This window comes from Phyllostomus hastatus, unplaced genomic scaffold (assembly GCF_019186645.2).
Source record: "Phyllostomus hastatus isolate PE091 unplaced genomic scaffold, TTU_PhHast_1.1 phas_contig_34, whole genome shotgun sequence".
Lineage (NCBI taxonomy): Eukaryota > Metazoa > Chordata > Mammalia > Chiroptera > Phyllostomidae > Phyllostomus > Phyllostomus hastatus.
The window spans coordinates 45,776,853-45,793,612 of NW_025333857.1; the positions used below are offsets into that span (position 1 = coordinate 45,776,853).

The 16,760-nt window shown below is 45.9% G+C and overlaps 1 protein-coding gene across 1 annotated transcript in view; it reads left to right on the forward strand.

The window, feature by feature from the left end:
- Positions 1 to 4,208: 4,208 nt before the first annotated feature.
- Positions 4,209 to 16,760, forward strand: part of DNAI1 (dynein axonemal intermediate chain 1) — a 36,389-nt gene continuing 23,837 nt past the window's right edge. Inside the window, exons 1-9 of the mRNA XM_045840827.1 lie at positions 4,209 to 4,238; positions 5,573 to 5,671; positions 5,869 to 5,949; positions 6,444 to 6,570; positions 6,828 to 6,949; positions 7,226 to 7,342; positions 8,402 to 8,461; positions 9,738 to 9,872; positions 14,705 to 14,789. Of these exons, the coding sequence (XP_045696783.1) occupies positions 4,209 to 4,238; positions 5,573 to 5,671; positions 5,869 to 5,949; positions 6,444 to 6,570; positions 6,828 to 6,949; positions 7,226 to 7,342; positions 8,402 to 8,461; positions 9,738 to 9,872; positions 14,705 to 14,789 (856 nt within the window). The remainder of the gene's footprint in view (positions 4,239 to 5,572; positions 5,672 to 5,868; positions 5,950 to 6,443; positions 6,571 to 6,827; positions 6,950 to 7,225; positions 7,343 to 8,401; positions 8,462 to 9,737; positions 9,873 to 14,704; positions 14,790 to 16,760) is intronic.

Here is a 16,760-nt window from a genome sequence, read left to right on the forward strand (position 1 = left end):
AGTCATATACCAAAACAGCTTGAAGTGTAGGTAAATGCCCAATAGGTGGCAATAAAAATCACCTGTTACACTGACCAGAATTTTTATTTTCATAGCACCCTCCAAACAACTGTGGGAGGAAAAGAGTCAGAGATGAGGTGGATGTTGTATTAGGTAGCTTGGGATTCATCTCATGGCTGATGGGGAGCCTTTGAAGGCTTTAAGTCAAGAGAGTGGCATGATCAGGTTTGTTTTAGAAAGACCACTTACAGAGATGGTTTTGGAGTCAAATCCTGGTTATTATTGGGTCAGTTGCCTGATCTCTCTATGCCTCAGTTTCCTCATCTGTAAAATGTGAATAATGATAGCACCTGACCTATAGGATGTTTGTGAAGATTAAATGAGATAATTAAAAAAGATAAATTACTTAGTAAGTGACTGGTCCAGAATAAGTACTCAATAGCTGGGACTGATAATGACATAATTATTAGAGTAGAGAGAAATTGGAGCCAGGGAAATCAAATGTAGTTAAGCAAGAGATAGTAAGGACCTGAATTAAGAGGGGATAAAACTGGAGAGGATAGTTAGGGAAGATGTCAAAGAGAATTGTTAGGCTTTGAAATATGACTAATGGGAGTGTGAGGAAAAGGCAGGTGTCTTTGATAGCTCTCAATTTCCAACCTGGGTGACTGGGTGGATGGTGGTGTGCTGAATGACATAGGAAACACTAGGGAGAAAAGGAAGTTTGAGGTGGAAAAAATATAATGATTGAGGTGGAAAAAGAACATAATGAGGTCAGTTTTTAGGATGTTGAGTTTGAATACTCTGTCATCAGTTTAAATGTGAGGTTCTGGGAAGTCTGAGCTGTAGAAATAGATTTGGGTTTTATCATAAGGTAGAGGATGAAGCTGTGGGTGGGAATATTTTACACACTCCCCAAGGGAGGAGTATGTAGAATAAAAAGACTGGGGGGTCACATATATTCCTGGAGGGATCAAGGATATTGAAAGGAACTATTGAAGAGGTCGGTGATATGGAAATGAAGTTGGAGAAGGAATTTTAGCCCTGGTTGGTGTGGCTCAGTGGACTGAGTGCAGGCCTCTGAGCCAAAAGGTCGGTCGTTTGATTCCCATTTGGGGCATGTGCCTGAGTTGCTGGCCAGGTCCCTGGTTGGGAGCATGCTGGGGGCAGTGGGTTGGATCGATGTATCTCTCGCACATTGATGTTTTGCTCCCTTCCTCCCTCCCTTTCCCTCTCTCTAAAAGTGAATAAATAAAATCCTAAAAAAAGTTTCAAGAAGGAGTGTGTGAGCCCTCAGCAATGTTAGGTCCTGTAAGAGAACTGAGAAGTGACCACTAGACGGCTGTGTTATTACCAGTCACTGCCCTAGGATGCTCACACTAAAATCTGTAGCAGTAAGAATAGAAAAAATGCTCTACTGTGAAGGAGTTCTGGCTGGGACATCTGTTATCCCACTGATGACCTGGGTTACTTTGACTGTCATGGTGGTTGGGGAGATGGGGGAGATTCCTCTTCCTTCACCACTCCTTGGTCAAACAGAATAACTTCTCCAAGAGAAGAGGTTCTTCTTTGGTAAATAGTGTAAGAGTGGTGGACCTCCCTTGCTGGAATCTCCAACTTGCCTCCTATGTGTACTGCAGTATTATGTTTCTTTTTGTAATACTGCCCCTGTTTTCAGATAAAAACTCAGAGACAACAGAGTGTCTATTTGACCAGTTCTTGTGGTGGTGATGGAAGGTGGTGCAGAGCTTTACTCAAAATGGGAAAAGGAAGAATAGAGGGAGGTAGGAGAAAGGGGGTAATGTGTCAGACTTAGATGAAGGACTAGCAGAGGCTAATTGGGTAGGGTTTTGTTAGGCATAGACAGTGGGAACAGGGAGGGGGAGGGGGAAGATGGTGTTCCTTCAAAGGAGGAACAGTAAAAGCAAAAGTGTAGAGGTGGGAAAGCACAGGCCAAACTCAGGAAATGCGATTAGCCTCACTGAGCTGCACCTCAAAGTCTAGCACATGAAGGGGGGGAGAGCAGGCTGGAATGGAGACTGTGGCCAGATGGTGGAGTTCCAAGGGCCAGGGCAGGGAGTTTGGGCTTTCTTCTTCTGTGGTTTGACGGATTCTGGCTAGAATCATCAAAAGCTTTTCAGGAATTCAGGCTTGTGTGTCTCAGGCTTCTCCTTCTGGAAGACCAAGGGCCCATAGTGGCAGCCTGACATTCAATCTCCTTCGCCATGGTTGGGAAGTCAGGGCTGTAGCTGATTTCATTGGCCTGTTTTGCATTTATTATAGTGTGGCTTTTATAGTGTGTTAATTGAAATATTTCCAACTGCCAAAAACAATTACACTCAAATTGCCTTGTCAGTTCTTTTATTGCCAGATAAATGTTTTACAGACATTTATGGGGGCAGTGGTAACTGGATCTCATTTTCTATTTAAGGCTGGCAGTTTGGGTTGGGATTGGCCCTCCAATACTCTGATGTGGGCCAGAAAGCTGTTGGGCATTGTGGCGCTTCCATCTCGTTACCTTAGGGATCAGAGGCTCTTTAAAGAAAAGCAGCTTTCTGGCTCATGCAGCTTAGCCTCAGAGAAGGGTTCTCATCACTGGAAACCTTGGTAACCTGGCAGAAATTTGAATCCTGCTGCCTGCCCTGCCAGCAACAATCCCAGCTCAAGCAGAGACACACTCTACTCTCCCCCTGGAGTCCCTTTTCTCTGCCACCCCCCCTGCCCCCACCCACTGCCGAAACCTCTCCCATAGACCCTATCACATAAGGTCAGTAAGAGCCCATCTAGTCGAACTCCCTTGCTTTGCATTTGGGAGACTGAGGCCCAGAGAATTCCCAAAGATCACACAGGTAGGTAATCAGCAAGAGCTGGGAGCAGAGGTCTCTTTCCCATGCTCCATGCTGCCACCAACATGTGCCCTTTGGCTTCTCTGCTGCCTTGCCCCCTTCTCCAGAGCTCCAGGCTTTTTCCAAGAGCCTCCTCCTCATCTTTCCAGCCTTCACTGATCTTCCTCTTGTTTGATCATCCAGAACACCTATTGTTCTGTATAGCTACTGCAGTTTTCTTTTGTTTGGTGGAAATTTTACTGTCTCTGTCACTGTTCTCATCTAGACTTCCCACATGCTCTGTTCTCCTGAAAAGCCCTTCTGAAAAACATTTTCTCCACCTGAACAACCCTACTTGTCCTTTGATAGCCGGCTAAGAAACTGCCACCTCTGGAACCCTTTCTTGTGCACCTCAGGTTGAGCAGGTGCCTTCATGCATTCTTACAGCACCCTGTGCATACATGTCTCTATCGCTGGCTCACAGCAGGCTTTCAAAGGCACATATGCTGAATGAGTGAGTGAGTGAGCAAGTGAGTAAATGACAAACACTGATCATACCCTCTGTCCTCTATGGACCCTGAACAAACTAGGATAGGGACTTCATCTCTCTTTGTACCACTGCCTAGGTTAGCACCTGGCACATAAATAGTAGATGCTCAATAAATGTTTATTAGGTAGAATTGAGCATGCTGCTCTTAAGAACATAAAAATTGATCATGTTAGAAGTAGAAGGTCATCATATCCAGTCCCATGCACTTTACTGACAAGGAAACTGAGGCCCAGAGAGGAAAATCATTTTTCCCAGGGTCATGACTACTAATGGGTTTAATGGCATTCATTCATTTTTTCAACAAGTATTTTTGAACACCTTCTATATTATGAGACAGCAGTGTACAAAACAAAGTGCCTGCTTTTAAAGAACTTACATTCATTTTAAATAAGCGTTTAGGAATATAATCTACCCTTTAAAATTACCTTAATGCCCAGTACAGAGCTGAGCATTTAAAATAAGCTTTTTAAAAAAATGTTTGTTGAACTAGTTGCAAATAAGACATGCCCAGTGCTACATTGCCTGGTTGCTCTCCACGAGTCAGTCCCACTGATGGTGGCCTGGGGGTTGCCTCAGACACAGGACCTCCTTGGCTGGGCTAAGAAGCACATGTTGCCCCAGTTGGTATGGCTCGGTTGGGGCGTTATCCTATAAGCCAAAAGGTCACAGGTTTGCTCCCCAGTCAGGCACATGCCTTGGTTGTGGGTTCAGTGCTCATTTGGGGCGCTTATGAGAGGCAAGGTCCCTGGGCAGAAGCCTCCCTGTGGTACTGTCTCTAATATCCTCATGGAGATTCGCTTATGACTTACCCTCTGTTTCTGTTCTTTCAGAGCATGGCTGTAGGCAGAGGAGCCAGGAAGAGAGTAAGTGCTGAAACTACGCCATCTCTCAGCAAGAAGCTAATAACACTTTTTCTCTTAAAATTATTAGCTATATATTTTTTAAAAAATTCAAGTGGGCAAAAAGAATATTAAAATCACCCTTAAACCTACTACCCCTAGAAACCTCTTAGTTAATATGGGATATTATATCTTCCCTGATGTTTTTATGCATACTATAAAAATTACATGTATTTATTTTTAATGGAATTTCAAACTGTATGTTATTTTATAATCTCCTTTTACATGATATATCTAGAATACCTTTTACTACCAATAAATACTTTTATAGCCTTATTAATAATTAGTGCATGGTATTTTACCACATTTTCCTTGAGGCCATCCCATCATCAGTTCAACCATGCCCTATTGTTAGACATTTAGATGTTTCCTCTTTTTCACTATTACAATCAATCCTCCAACAAACTTTAATGCATTTAAATCCATGGGCATCTCTGTGGTTATTTCTTTAATATAAATGTCAACACATAGATATCTGAATCAAAGAGGATAAATACTTATTAGGCTTTTGGCAAATATTTCCAAATTGCTCTTTAGAAAAGTAGTGCTGATTTTTGAGTGCTTATTTCCTCACAACCTCACCCACACTGGATATTAGTTTTGTTTGGTTGGTGTTATTTTCATTCATTGTTGTTGTTTTAGTTTTTACCAGTTTTATAGTGAAAAACTGCATTGTTTTATTTTGTACATCTTTAATTGCTTGTGATGGTGAGTATTTTTTTCTATGCCATCAGCCACACTGGCAAGGTGTTTAACTGTCTACCAGGCAAAGGAAAAACTTTTCCTGGTTTTTTTGCTCCAAGGATCTGATGGGACTGTGAAGCTTAAAGTTACTAAGTACTGAAAGTATTGCTGTAAGAGTAAACTCAAGGTGGCAAATTGGAAGGTAAAATATGAATTCAAGTTGAAGCAGTGTACAGAATAGCTGGGTGTCCTTTCATATTGCATAAAGCCCTGTCTTTGGCAGCTGATCCTGGCCATCAGCTCTGGGCTGTGTGGGAAGCACTAGGGAGGAGCCAGTTCTTCTTGTCCACCACAATGTTCCAGCTATGGCCAGACCCCCAGGGGTAAGGCCTGAGCCCCAGGGCTGAGGCGGCCATGATCTTTCAGGCAATGAGAACTCTGGCCTGAGCAGTTCCGTTGGACTCTTTCATGAGTGGTCTCGGGTATATTTTGTGTTCTGTGTATCATGACAGAGCTTGGCTTCTGAGTTTTCTGGATGAAGGGGCTTCCTGCAGCATTCTCACTTATCCAAGCAGACCAGGCACTCCTGATCCTCACGTGAGGTTTTTATCCAGGATGAAGATTCAGGGACTGAAGTGGGAGAAGGGGCAGATGAATGGGCCCAGTCCAAAGTCACGATCAGACCCCCTGACCAGCTGGAGCTGACTGAGGCGGTAAGTTAGCAGCATCCTATTCTTGCTCCTTCTACCTCCTCCAGCCTCAGAGTGTGTTCTTCCATAGTACTGATAGAGCCTGCAAGAACCTGGTTGTCAGATGTCTGCTGACACTCTGGTGGGGAGGGGTCCTCCCAAGCATCAGAGTGGGATAGTGACACTCCATGTATGACCCTCTTAGTATTTCTTTTCTTTAGGAGCTAAAAGAGGAGTTCACCCGAATTCTGAAAGCCAACAACCCACATGCACCCCAGAACATCGTCAGGTACAATTTTAAAGTAAGTCATCCCTGCTTCTCATTTGCCATGTGACCTAAATAAGTGCCAAATGCCAACCTTTTCTAGATTTCTGTGGTCCTTCTGTATGGAACAGGGGGATTGGGCATTTGGTGTCTCTGAGTATCTGTCCAGCCCTGGCATCTGCTAAGTACAAGGCCTGCCCTGTTGTGGTGACACTGTCTGACCTGAGGTGAAACAGGTGAGCCAGGATCCCTTGGCACAGATGTAGGAGCCAGTGATAGGTAAATTCAAGTTGGAAGCAGAAGGTATTTACAAATATATCTTTAATGAGAACTCAAAAGAAAAACTTTATTCCATTTCCCCCCTCTTTTTTAAACTGGCATGCAGTGAAAATTTCAGGCTAACTGAGGATTTGGTGTTATGCTTCTGTTAACAGATAGACTATCTTAGGTCCTAAAGAGTGAAAACAGGCCACATTCTGACTCTAGCCCTTTTGAGGACCCCTGGTCTGACTCAGCCCCTTCTCTTCTTAGGAAGGCACATATAAGCTTATTGGCTTTGTGAACCAATTGGCAGTTCACTACAGCCAGGTCGGGAACCTGATCCCCAAAGACTCGGATGAAGGTCGGCGCCAGCACTACCGGGATGAGTTAGCGGCAGGTAGGCCTACGGGCCAGCCTGAGGCAGCAGTCTGGTCCCCTTTCTCTGGTTACTCTAGGGAATTGCAGAGTATCTACTTATGTACAATCCAACAGTTGGCTGTCCCAGATAGATCTGGGAGCTAGCCCGTGAGGCTCAGGCCAAGGAGAACCCTGGGGTGGGGGTGTGCCTGAAAGTCAGGAACCCAAAAGCCCTGCCCTGCCAGGGGATGGGGAAGTGGGCCTGGACTTTGAGCTCATCAGCAATGTCCTGCCAAGGTTCACAGGAGTCTGCCAAGTTGGTGTTTTCAGAAACAGAAATCCTTGAAGAAGAAGAAGAGCCCAAGGAAGCAGAAACAGAAGCTGAAGCTGGGAGTCAAACGAATGTACCTGCAGCAGCGGTACAGTGTAGTACTGCTCTCCAGCCTGCCCGTTCCCTCTCTCCAGCTGTAGATGGCAGGTGGAGAGTGGAGGGGAAGGGGGCTTCAGGGTTGACTCGTTGTGGATGGGGCTCAAAGTGAGAAGTTAGAGGCTGCGGGTACCAGTGCCTCTGGCATCATCACTCTCTCCCACTGCCATCTTATTCCAAGACATGTCTTCTCCCTACCCTCCCAATTCCCCAGTACATTTTCCTCATAGCTGAGTCCTGGTCCTGTGGGTCTTTTTCTCCACACCAGGCAGCTGAAAAAGTGACTGAAGAAGAACTGATGACTCCTAAGCCCAAGGAGCGAAAGCTCACCAACCAGTTCAACTTCAGTGAGAGAGCCTCACAGACCTTCAACAACCCTCTCCGGGTAGAGCAGCCCCCGCCCCGGCCCTTTGGTCTCCCAACTCTGCACTGTGCATGGGAGGGAAGAAAGCAGGCCTGACCCCAGCCCCAGCAGCCCTCAGCCTGGCAGGGTGACAGGGTAGATGCCATGGTTACTCTCTCCATGGAGAGCTGGGAGCATGTATTCAGGTCCCTGTGCATCATCCAGGCAGGAGTTCAGAGGGAGTAACAAGGAGAACGAAGCCCTCCACTGAGACAGTGAAACTTGAATTGGTGTTGAAGAGGAGGTCAGGATCTGGGGAAGAGACGGGAGGCCAGAATATGCTGGGGAGGTGGGGCTATGAGCCAGTTTGACCAAAGGTGATAGTCTCTGTGATAGACTAGCTGGAAAAGGCTAGAATAGTTCCCTGGCTTCACGTAAGTGTGAAGGACCCTGAGTACCAGGCAGAAAGAACCTCTCAGGATTTCAGGTGAGAGACTCACATGTCTAAGGCCGTATTCTACAGAAATGAATCTGTGAGTGGATGGCAGAGGTCTGCAGGGTGGGTTTTTGACAGCTCTTTATCACCTTCTGCAGTCCCTATGCTAATGTTTGGTAGTCTGAGTGATACACATTGGGGAGGGGGTGCATTTCCCTGGTGAAGCCAGAAACCCCAGTATGAGAGAGAAGACTTCTCAGGGTGAGGGATATTAATTAGCCCAATGGCCTGTCAGAGGCTGCCCTCTGTGTCCTGTGTCTAGAGGCTGGCCACAACAAGGACTGATTGATTTCCTGCAGATCTGTCCAGCCCCCACATGGAGTTTTTCTTGGTTGAAACTGGCATAGTCAGGCTTCACACCCTCCCCTGCCCCAGCTTAGGCTTTTTCTGAAGCAGACTTGGGTGGAAAATGTAGGCTTTCACTGCATCATTTGGTCATTTTACTGCCCTAGCTCTGGCCCTGGTCCTCTTTACTTCCCCAGTTCTTGGCCCCACCCCTCACCCCTCAGCTCCAACAGAAATGATTCAGCAATGGGTATACTATTGGGTTCAGTGAGACAAAGCTAAGCACTTTCTGTAGGTTTCCTGTTGTCATTATTCTCTAGGACCGAGAATGTCAGATGGAGCCTCCTCCCAGGACAAACTTTTCAGCCACAGCCAATCAGGTGAGACCCCGAGCCAGTCTAAAAACCATCACCTACCCCTACCCCATTCCTCCTTGTCTGGCTTGGCAACAGGGGAGACTGGTGTGGTCAAAGAAGCCTCTGACAGTTTGCCCTCCTCATCCATCCACTTCCCTGCTTCTTGTTCAGGCTCTGAACAACAGGCACGTGAAACACTAGGTTCCACCCTGTGAGCTCTCAGTCAGACAATAAATTCCCACCCAGTGAGCTCTGGATCAGCCACATGACCCTGTCCCCAGGGCAAGGCTGACCAAGGGAGAGAGAGGTGTGACTTCTGGCGGGGGTGGGGGGGACATTTGTTCCCATGGACTCTATAACCCATGGCACCCTGTGGCTGACTCTGAAGTATTAACACTCTAACCCTGCTCTTCCAACAAACTCAGTGTTCCTGCTGACCCTCCTTCCTCCTCAAGTCCCACTGGATAGGCTGCTGATTTGAGCAGAATATGGGGCCAAGAGATCTAAATTCAGGCCCCAGCTCTGCTGCTCATACTGTAAGATCCTGGCCAATCCATGTTACCCTGAATGACTGTTTCTTTTTCCTGTCAAATGAAGACAACAAACAGCCTGACAGGGTTGTTGGAGGGCTCTGGATGTGGAGTACTGGCCCATAGGTGAATTGTTAAATGTAAGGTCTGACTGTCTGGCCTCCAGGTGGCAGTGACTGCCCAGCTCTGAAGAGCACATAGTATGATCTGGGGCTTTTGTCCAGCCTCAGATCCTTGCTGCTTCCTCTGCTGCTATCTTGGGCTTCTTTTGCTGTCAGATCTAGTTAACAGGGTTTCCCTAACTTTTTGTTTATCTTTTTATACTGAGAATGTATGGTCAGTGCTGTAAACAGCCAGCTTGAGCCAATAATTTTATCCTATCTCCGTGGGGGAAGGTTTTTTTTTTAAATTTCCTAGTTCAGAGTTGTGTAAGTTACCAAGAAAAAAGTGAGCTAGGCTCATGTTTGCCCATTTGTTTTGCCTGGTAGAGGTTGTAGGCTGAAATAATACTGACCTCCAGCTGACAACCAAGCTCCTGGGCTGCAAGGTAGAAAGATCAGCCCAGAGGTGTCCTGAGAACTCTTTCATCCCATGGCTAGCAGGGAAGATAGATGTTGAATACATAATTACAGTAGACCAAGTACAAGGTGATGTGATGGCACGTGACAGGGGTTGGCGTGATCAACTCTTTAAGACCTGAAGGCTGAAGAGAAGCTGGCTGGCTGAAGATTTTGCCCTGTATTGATCCTTCTGATTTCACCCTTGTCTAGTGGGAGATCTATGATGCCTATGTAGAGGAACTTGAGAAGCAGGAAAAGACCAAAGAGAAGGAGAAGACAAAGACACCCGTGACTAAAAAAATGGGAAAGATGAGCATGAGGAAGATGACATTTATGGAGTCCCAGGTTTGGTGAGGGTTACCATGGCTCTGTCACAGAGGATGACTGAGTTAGACTTTGGACCCCGGGTAGACATAAGCCTGACTATCTGGGCTTTATAGACACGCAAAGGGTTGGGGGCTCAAGTTGAAGTATGAATAGTTCTTTCCTTGTGGGAAGATGTGAGAAGAGCTACAACTGCCTCTGGAATTCCACAGCTCCCCCAAATTTTATGTAAATCTGGAAGCTAGCAGAGATTGAGTATTGCTAGGTTAGGGGGCAAGAGAAGACAGGAATGATATTGAAAGCCTGATGTGCACCCTGGAAGAGCTGGGGAGTCTTCTCAGGGTGGGATGGGATGTGAGAATAGGGCACCCCCTCCATGGATAGGGGCTCATGGGGTTTGGGAGGACGATTTGTTCTTTGACCTTTAGTCCTTGGGTTTACTTGAGCTCAAGTTTTTAGGTGAATCTTGAGGGCCAAAAGCCAAGTTAGAGCTGATCACAGGTAACAGCAAATCCAGGCCAATGAGTGTGGCCACTCTTTGATGGATTTACTATGAGGTACCACAAAGGAGTTGTTATAGTGGTCATAGTTAGGGGGTCTCAACGTGGATGTAGCCACATAGGTTTGACCATCATCACAGAAGTTACAGTGAGAGGTCACAGCAGAGAGGTTCGCCACAGGAGATGTTGAAAGGCCACATTTGTCCCTTGAGTAAGAGAAAGCTGGGTCAGGAGCCAGAATCCCAGTATGGAAATCAGGATGAGTTTGACCTGCAATAGAGTAGGAAGAACAAGGTCCATAGGAAGTGAGTGTCTGAGTTCAGCACCCTGGAGAGCTCCCAAAAAGCTCTCAGGAAAGTGGTTCTGCTCCACCCTGGAATAGAAGCCAAATGGGCTAAAGAAGTTTTGCTTCCTTTGCTGAGGTAGGCCCGCTTCCACTCAAATGTGATTTTATCATATCCCTGACAAAAAGTCACATTTTAGGAGCTGTTTAAGTATTCCTTGCCTTGGCTTAATAGATACTGCCCCAATTCAGTTTCTTTTTCCTTTTTTTCCCCCACCTGAGTTCAAGTTCTTCTTCTTCTTCTTTTTTTTAAGTATATTTGATTGATTATGCTATTACAGTTTGCCCAATTGTCCCCCCTTTAGCCCCCCTCCACCCTGCACCACCCAACCCTCCAGCATCCCCCACTTAGTTCATGTCCATGGGTTGTAATATAAGTTCTTTGAGTTCTCTATTTCCTGTACCATTTTTTACCTCTCCCCATCTATTTAATGCCTACCAATTACGCTTCTTCTGCCCTGTACCTTTTCCCCCTATTCCTCCTTCCCCCCTCCCAACTGAAAACCCTCCATGTGATGTCCATTTCTCTGATTCTGTTCCTGTTCTGTTTGCTTAGTTTCTGTTTTTGTTGTTTTTCTTTCTGTTTTTAGGTTCATTTGCTGATAGTTGTGAGTTTGTCATTTTACTATTCACATTTTTTATCTGCTTTTTCTTAGATAAGTCCCTTTAACATTTCATGTAATAAGGGCTTGGTGATGATGAACTCCTTTAACTTGTCCTTATCTGGAAGCATTTTATCTGCCCTTCCATTTTAAATGATAGCTTTGCTGGATGGAGTCATCTTGGATATAGGTCCTTGACTTTCATGACTTGGAATACTTCTTTCCAGCCCCTTCTTGCCTGCAAGATTTCTTTTGAGAAATCACTGATAGCCTTATGGGCACTCCTTTGTAAATAACTCTTTCTTTTCCTCTTGCTGCTTTTAAGATCCTCTTTTTGTCTTTAATCTTGGGTAACTTAATGATTATGTGTCTTGGTGTGTTCCTCTTTGGGTCGGTCCAACTTGTTTGGGACTCTCTGGGCTTCCTGGAAGTCTGTTTCCTTTGCCAGATTGGGGAAGTTTTCCTTCATTATTTGTTCAAATAAGTTTCCAATTTCTTGCTGTGGTTCTTCTCCTTCTGGCACCCCCATGATTCGGATATTGGAATGTTTCAAGTTGACCCAGTTTCAAATGCCTCTCTTCATTTTTTTAAATTCTTGTTTCTTCATTTTGTTCTGGTTGGATGTTTATTTCTTCCCTTTTTTCCAAATAGTTGATCTGAGTCTTGGTTTCCTTCCTGTCACTATTGGTTCCCTGAATATTTTGCTTTATTTCATTTGGGATATCTTTCATTTGTTCTTTCATTTATCAACCAAGCTCAGTCAGTTCTGTGAGCATTTTGATTACCAGGGCTTTAAATTCTCCATCAGATAGGTTGGTTATCTCCTCATCGCTTAGCTCTCTTTCTGAAGTTTTGTTCTGTTCTTTCATTTTGGCCCTATTTCTTTGCTCAGAGCACCTGTTAAGTGGTAAGGGGGTGGGGCCTTGGGTATTCACCAGGGCAAGGCAACCTCCCTTGCTGTGCTGCAGCACTACTAGTGGGGGAGGGGCCAGAGAGGGAACAATGCAGCTGGCCTTCTTGTCTCTAGCCCACTTTCCAACCAACTCTCCTGTGAGACGGGGAGTTTCTCCCACTGCAGCAACCACTATAGTCCGCAGCCAGCTCTGTGTCTCAGTTTCCCCTAAGTTAGCCCTGCCCATGCAGCCCGCAGACTCTCCACAGCCAGCCTTGCCTGCAAGGTCTGCCGCCTCTCCTCCGGTTCTCTCCGTTCACCACCTTACTGTTTTCCTTGTTCTGGTTGACTGTTTCTTTAATTCCGTGGTTGTTGGAGTTCCATGAAGTTTGATTTCCTGGCACCTTTAGTTGTTTATTGATTCTAGATTGGTTGTTATCCTCCTTTTGGTTATGTAAGGAAGCAAAGGGTTTCTGCCTATGCCTCCATCTTGGCCAGAACTCCCCTCTCTCAATTTGGTTTCATTCAATCATAGACCAGGCTCTTGGTGGTCATGACCATACTGGATGTTGGAACCCTGGAGTGAAAGATTAAGTCCCTGCACTGCATGTTGCCCTGTCCAGACCCTTGACTTTTGCTGCGCCATTTCTTTAGAGGTTAGGGGCTTCACAGGGGCTGCCAGCCTGGGTCAGGGTTCACTTGAAGATCTGTCTGGGGTTTGGCTGTGGGCTCTATGCTGAGCCATGGTTACAGAAACCTTACTGGAAGGTGGTCAGATTGGAGAGGAAGTGGCTGTCTGTGTGGGGCTGAGAGTATGGGCCTTGGGGTCCACAGACTTGAGTTTACATCCTGGCTTTGCCACTTATTAGCTGGGTTTTTCTAAAACATGTTTCCTCATCTGTAAAGATATCCTATTATACCTACTTTGCCAGATTATCATGAGAACCTAAGATAATGTATGCACAGCCCCTAACATAGTATTTTCTTGGTGTTGATTGGTAGGTGGTGCCATACCACAGTTGGTGAAGCTGGGAGGGTTCACTTGAAGAAATGCTAACTCAGGAGATGAGTGCCTGTCCCCTACATCAGAGGAGCTATTACTAGACATACAATTCCCTGTGGCCAGAGGACAGAGTTAAGACCATGAGTAAAAGACTCAGGGAAGTAGGTTTCAGTAAATAGGCTGTCTGACCACAGAAGATGCTGCCTGACATAGGGAGGTCATTTGCCAGGAAGGTGTTGAGGCAGGAGAATTCCTGCTTTGAGCCATGTAGTAGCAGCAGTAGCTGGGACTAGGTGAACACTAAGGACTGTGATTGTAAGATTCCAGGGAATGTCTTTGGTCGCTTTTCTGAGATAAACTGGGAGTTAGTTTGAGACCTGACAAAGGGCTCTCAAAGGGCATTTCCCCATATGTGACTTTATAAGCCCCCACCACACTGGTCTGCATGTTTCCTCTGACACTACCATCACCATCGCCCACTGGGTAGCAAGTTAATAATACCATGTGTGTTATTACATTCATTCCTACAGTGGCCCTATGATGCCAGTGGTATTGTTCATCCCCACTGTATTACAAATACTCTAAGACCCAGAGAAGTAAGCAGCTTGCCCAAAGTTGCCACCTGGCTTCTAATCCATGGAATGGGATGGGAATGCAGGTCTGGGTGGCTCCAGAACCCATTCTCTTAATAACCACTTTCTGACACTGCCACTCCTGGGAAATCTCATCCTTGAGAGCCATGGGCCTGGGTCTCTGGAGCCCCCTTGGATGGCTGCCCACTCAGCTGGTTCACTCTTGCCACCTGCCCTAAACTCATGGGCTTTTCTTGTCAGTCCCAAACGTTTTGCTCCTCTAATAACCTGCTAAGTGGTTCACCTTGTGGATTTATGGAATTTTATAGAATGATGGTCTTGTTTATTTGGTTCAAACTGAGTCATTTTTCTCTGACATGAAACTTCCTACTTTCTCTTTGGTCTGGCCAGCATACAGGGCTCTAGATTGGAAGTCAGTTCTGCCTGATACTCCCTATGTGTAAGCAGGTCTCTCCCTCTCTGTCTTCTTCAACTTCTAACTAAATCTCTGAGGCCCTTAATGAGACTCTTTGTCATTGCCTGTGCTGGTGAAATCTCAGGTTCCCACCTAAGAAGCCTCTTACCTGCCCTTGTCTGCTTTCCGCTCTGGTACCCTTCCAGTCTTTAATGCCCTGTCTTGTGCTCAGAGACATGCCTTTTCCAGAATAAGCTCAGAATGAAAGAACAGAAATCAGTCTCTGCCCAGGAGCTATGTATGGCAGTGTAGACTCCTTGTGGTACTTGTGAGCTAGGCATTCCCAGTAGTGTGTGATGGCGTAAGCTGGGCCTGGAGACATGAAGAGGTACATTTACAGAACTCCCTGGGGTGGACAGTGTCAGAGAAGCATTGCTGAATCAGTTACAAGGCTGGGCTGTAGCCTGGGACTTGATCTTTCATGTGCTGGCTTATAAGAGAAACTGTCACTTCTGTACCTCCACAGAGTGACGATATCACCAAAGTGGCACAAGCTGCTAAAATTGTGGAGAGGATGGTGAACCAGAACACATATGATGATGTTGCTCAGGGTAAGATTTAAAGTTCTGGCAACTACTATTATTGTATTGAATTATATTATTACATTGAAAATCCCTCATACAAATCAGTATTTGAGTGTCCCACGTAGGTCCCATAGGTTCAAGGGGAGAACAAAAAAATTCCTTCTTCCTCTGGATGTCACTATGGAGACAAGTCTTATACAGGTCAACCATTAACAGTGGCATAAGAAGAAATGTGTGTAGTAGTGAGATCTGACAATGGTGCAGAAAAAAAAACCCCACAAAACACCTGCACATTAGTGAACCAATGTCATCTTCCAAGAATCCTGGGAAGCGGGCAGAGCTGAGATTATTAACCCTACTTCATTCATGAGGAAGCTTAGGCCAAGGCCACCTGGCTAGTGAATGGCAGAGAGTATCCACAACTAGGTCTTGAGCTTCCTAATTCTGCGCTCTGTTCTCTACTCTGTCCTGCTTGGGGATCATATAAATGCTAGGATGCAGACAGAAACTCCTCTGGAGATCCTAGAGAATGGAGGAAGGGAAATGAGGGATGAGTGGCAGCAGACAGCTTCAGGGAGGGTTGAGCTTGATGCCAAGGGATGAACAGAGTTTGAGTAGGAGATTAGCAGGAAGATGGGTGTTCTGGGCAGGGGACAGCATGAGCAATGACCTGGTGGTGAAAATGAATTCCAGTGGACTGTGGGGACGAGTGGCAGCAGACTCAGTGACCCAAACAGGGGCTTTGTTGGAAAGTGATAAGAGTTCAGGCTGGAGAGGTGGTTGGAGCCAGTTAAAGGAGGGCCTTGAATGTCATACAGGGGATCTGAGCTTTCTCAGAAGACAGATCAAAGATACTATACGGGCTGGAACACAACCCAGTGAGAGCAGGATGGAGGAGAATGTGATTGGGCAGGATGCAGAGACAGGGGTGGAAGTGAGTTTCTGGTGTGTGGTGGAGTGGGCCTCACCACACCTTGCCCAGACTGTGTCAAGGGGATGGAGAAAAGGGGCAGTCATCATAACGAAAAACAAGTGCCAGCATTCCCTGGGAATGGCCTATGTACCAGGCATTATGCCATGCTATTTACATGTGTCATTTTATTTAATCCTGACAGCCACAATCTCAGGTAAACACCATTATTTTTTCCATTTCATAGGTGAGAAAGTCAGGCTGTATTATTGCTACTTGTTCAAAACCACAGGTATCGTGAGGTGTGAGTGGTGCAATCAGTACTCAAACACAGGCCCCTTGGATCTGTAGCCTGGGCACTTGAGCACGAGGTTGCAGAGCCACTGAGCTGGAAGAGGCATTTCAAATAAACATTCAATAGGTCTATGCTGGTGATTAATTAGAGATGAGGTGAAGAAAAAGATTGATTCAGAAACACTTAAATCCTGGGGGCCTGGGAAATTCTTTGACAGAGCCAAGAAAACGGAATCCTTCCCAGGGCATGAACAGTACATTCCCAAGTGGCTTGTATTTCCCTAAGAGGTTGTGCATTTATTTGGAGCAGCTGCGTCCCCAGAGTTGGCAGCTCCTCGCTGCTGGCTGGTCTCCTCTGCTGACAGCCTAGGGCTCTTCTTGGTGACTTGATGTTCATTGCTCACCCGTGGAACATAGAGACTGGGGCTGCCAAGACCAGAAGCCTAAACAAGCCCCCTTGTTATCATTCAGGCTGGAAAGCAACCTTGAGTGCTTTTCAAAGCTGTCAAAGTACACAGCAGCTCTGAATGAATTTGTCACTCACACAGCTTGGCTTCCTGAAACCCAGCCTCTGCAACCAGCCCCCCAAAGGGTGGCAAACGTGATTAATATCCATGGAGAAATTGGCCTTGGTGAACCCTTTTCATTTATAAGAACACAGTCACATAAAAATTCATTGAACTTTGATTTTTTAAAATTGCATACTCTCTTCCCTCTGGGAAAGTGTAATCATGAAGCAGAAGTGAAAACAGAGAAGTGTTACCAATTAGTCTCTCTGAAACGTGGCACTTTCA